The sequence below is a fragment of the Perkinsus marinus genome, assembly GCF_000006405.1.
Source record: "Perkinsus marinus ATCC 50983 genomic scaffold scf_1104296957478, whole genome shotgun sequence".
Classification (NCBI taxonomy): Eukaryota; Perkinsozoa; order Perkinsida; family Perkinsidae; genus Perkinsus; species Perkinsus marinus.
Genome location: NW_003207125.1, coordinates 15,548 through 17,381, shown reverse-complemented (window position 1 = coordinate 17,381; position 1,834 = coordinate 15,548). Strand labels below are relative to the sequence as shown.

Here is a 1,834-nt window from a genome sequence, read left to right as displayed (position 1 = left end):
CTCTTTTGCATAGAACTTCCTCATGTAGTTCAGAAACATGAAAATTTTCCGAAAATTTTTCGAAAATTTTTGGCGGAAAATTATTGGGTGCTGGACGCTCTAATATGGGAAGAAATTGTTCAGAAGTTTTCGGGAAAATTAACGTTAAGTATTAAAATTTTGCGATGATTTTATGTTTTTTTTCGGAAAATTATGTAAATCGTCTTTCGTGTGTGCTAGACATTATTTTGGGAGTAAATTGTTGAAAACTTTCCGGGAAAATTGATATTTTTTCAACTTTTCAAGGTAGCAATGCGGCCCTATCCCAACCTTCCATCGGCTCGGGAAATGTGCGTGGTTGTGGCGGACATGTTGACGGCGTGGGGATACTCCCGAGCTCACATGGTCATAACCCTTTTCCCGCGGGGGTTCGATTCTATGCTAGTTTTGGAGGAATATATGTTTACCCTCTCCCGAGAGTTTACATGTAAATTCGGGTGGAATTTGCCAAAAAAATCCTCAGAATTTTGTCATATTGTTATCGCCAACTTATGTGATAGGCATATTTTCATTTCAGATTGGCCACAGCTTTGGGACGTTCGTGGTGAGGTGGATGTTGGTAGTAGTAGTGGTAGCGTTGAGGAAATGCAAGATTGCAAGATTTTGTATATCAGGCGCATGAACTCAACAGGATCGCGTCTTTGAGTTTGATGGACCCGGTGTGCTTCCTGTTAGTGAAGAACGACTTGTTGTTGAATACGCAGAGAAAAGTGACGGCCGCGGGGATCGAACCTGGGTGGGTAGACCTCAGCGTTTTTAGGTCCATGAAGACCCGATTGGGATATTGGCTACTTATCTGGTCTTCAGGGAGTTGTATACGGCACATACATTGACGAGGAATTTCTTTTGGGAACAGGTGAGGAAGTTATTGATAATTAGTGTTGGAGAAGGAATATATGTTTGCTTGCCTCTGCTGAGCTCAGAGGAGTTTATATACGAATTATGGGGTAGAAGTGTACAGAAACCAACGAGAATTTTCATATTGTCATCATCACCAACACATGTAGTTGATGACCATGTGCATATCCCTTTCCCCCCACATTTTCATATTGTCATCATCACCAACACATGTAGTTGATGACCATGTGCATATCCCTTTCCCCCCACATTTTCATATTGTCATCATCACCAACACATGTAGTTGATGACCATATGCATATCCCTTTCCCCCCACATTTTCATATTGTCATCATCACCAACACATGTAGTTGATGACCATATGCATATCCCCCTCCACATTGTTAATATTGGAGGAGTTTGATGGTTTTTGTATCAGAATAACGTCTGGCCTGAAGAACTGCGGAATGTCCCCACGCACGTGTCGTTGTGCGGCAAAGATTTCATAGTACCAGCTCACTCGATAAGGAGGTTGTTGGAGGCTGAATCGTGAGTATCTTAGGTTGCTGTGTGGAAGATACGGATTAGGTTGGGGTGGTGAATATAGGCTTTTTAGGGCGGCGCGTCTGGCGATTACTCGAGAGGATCAATTGAAGAAATCACGACTACACGAGCAGTCCAGGAATTTGTGAGGAAAAAATATTTTTTTCTCTCGTATTTTTCGCCCGCCGCGAAATTATTCTACGCTCAGGAAAAAGGGGCGTGAGGATTTATTCCAACCAATGAGAGTTGATTGGAATGACGATGGTATACACGGCGAAGCTCTGCTCAATTCGGGGTGGAGGAGGAATATTTTGAGAGGAATCGCTGATGTTGTGGGAGAAAAATAATTTTGCTCGGAAAACGAACGGGCGTGGGAGAGTGTTGCTCGACGGGTTTTCTCATACATGGATTGTTT

General features: G+C 42.8%; 1 protein-coding gene across 1 annotated transcript in view; it reads left to right on the top strand.

Moving 5' to 3' along the window:
• Positions 1 to 1,834, top strand: part of Pmar_PMAR024188 (ribose-phosphate pyrophosphokinase, putative) — a gene marked incomplete at both ends in the record, with an annotated part of 7,180 nt that overhangs the window by 1,949 nt on the left and 3,397 nt on the right. Inside the window, 7 exons of the mRNA XM_002774765.1 lie at positions 286 to 359; positions 557 to 598; positions 654 to 749; positions 800 to 895; positions 1,316 to 1,425; positions 1,493 to 1,564; positions 1,628 to 1,751. Coding sequence (XP_002774811.1) covers positions 286 to 359; positions 557 to 598; positions 654 to 749; positions 800 to 895; positions 1,316 to 1,425; positions 1,493 to 1,564; positions 1,628 to 1,751 — 614 coding nt within the window. The remainder of the gene's footprint in view (positions 1 to 285; positions 360 to 556; positions 599 to 653; positions 750 to 799; positions 896 to 1,315; positions 1,426 to 1,492; positions 1,565 to 1,627; positions 1,752 to 1,834) is intronic.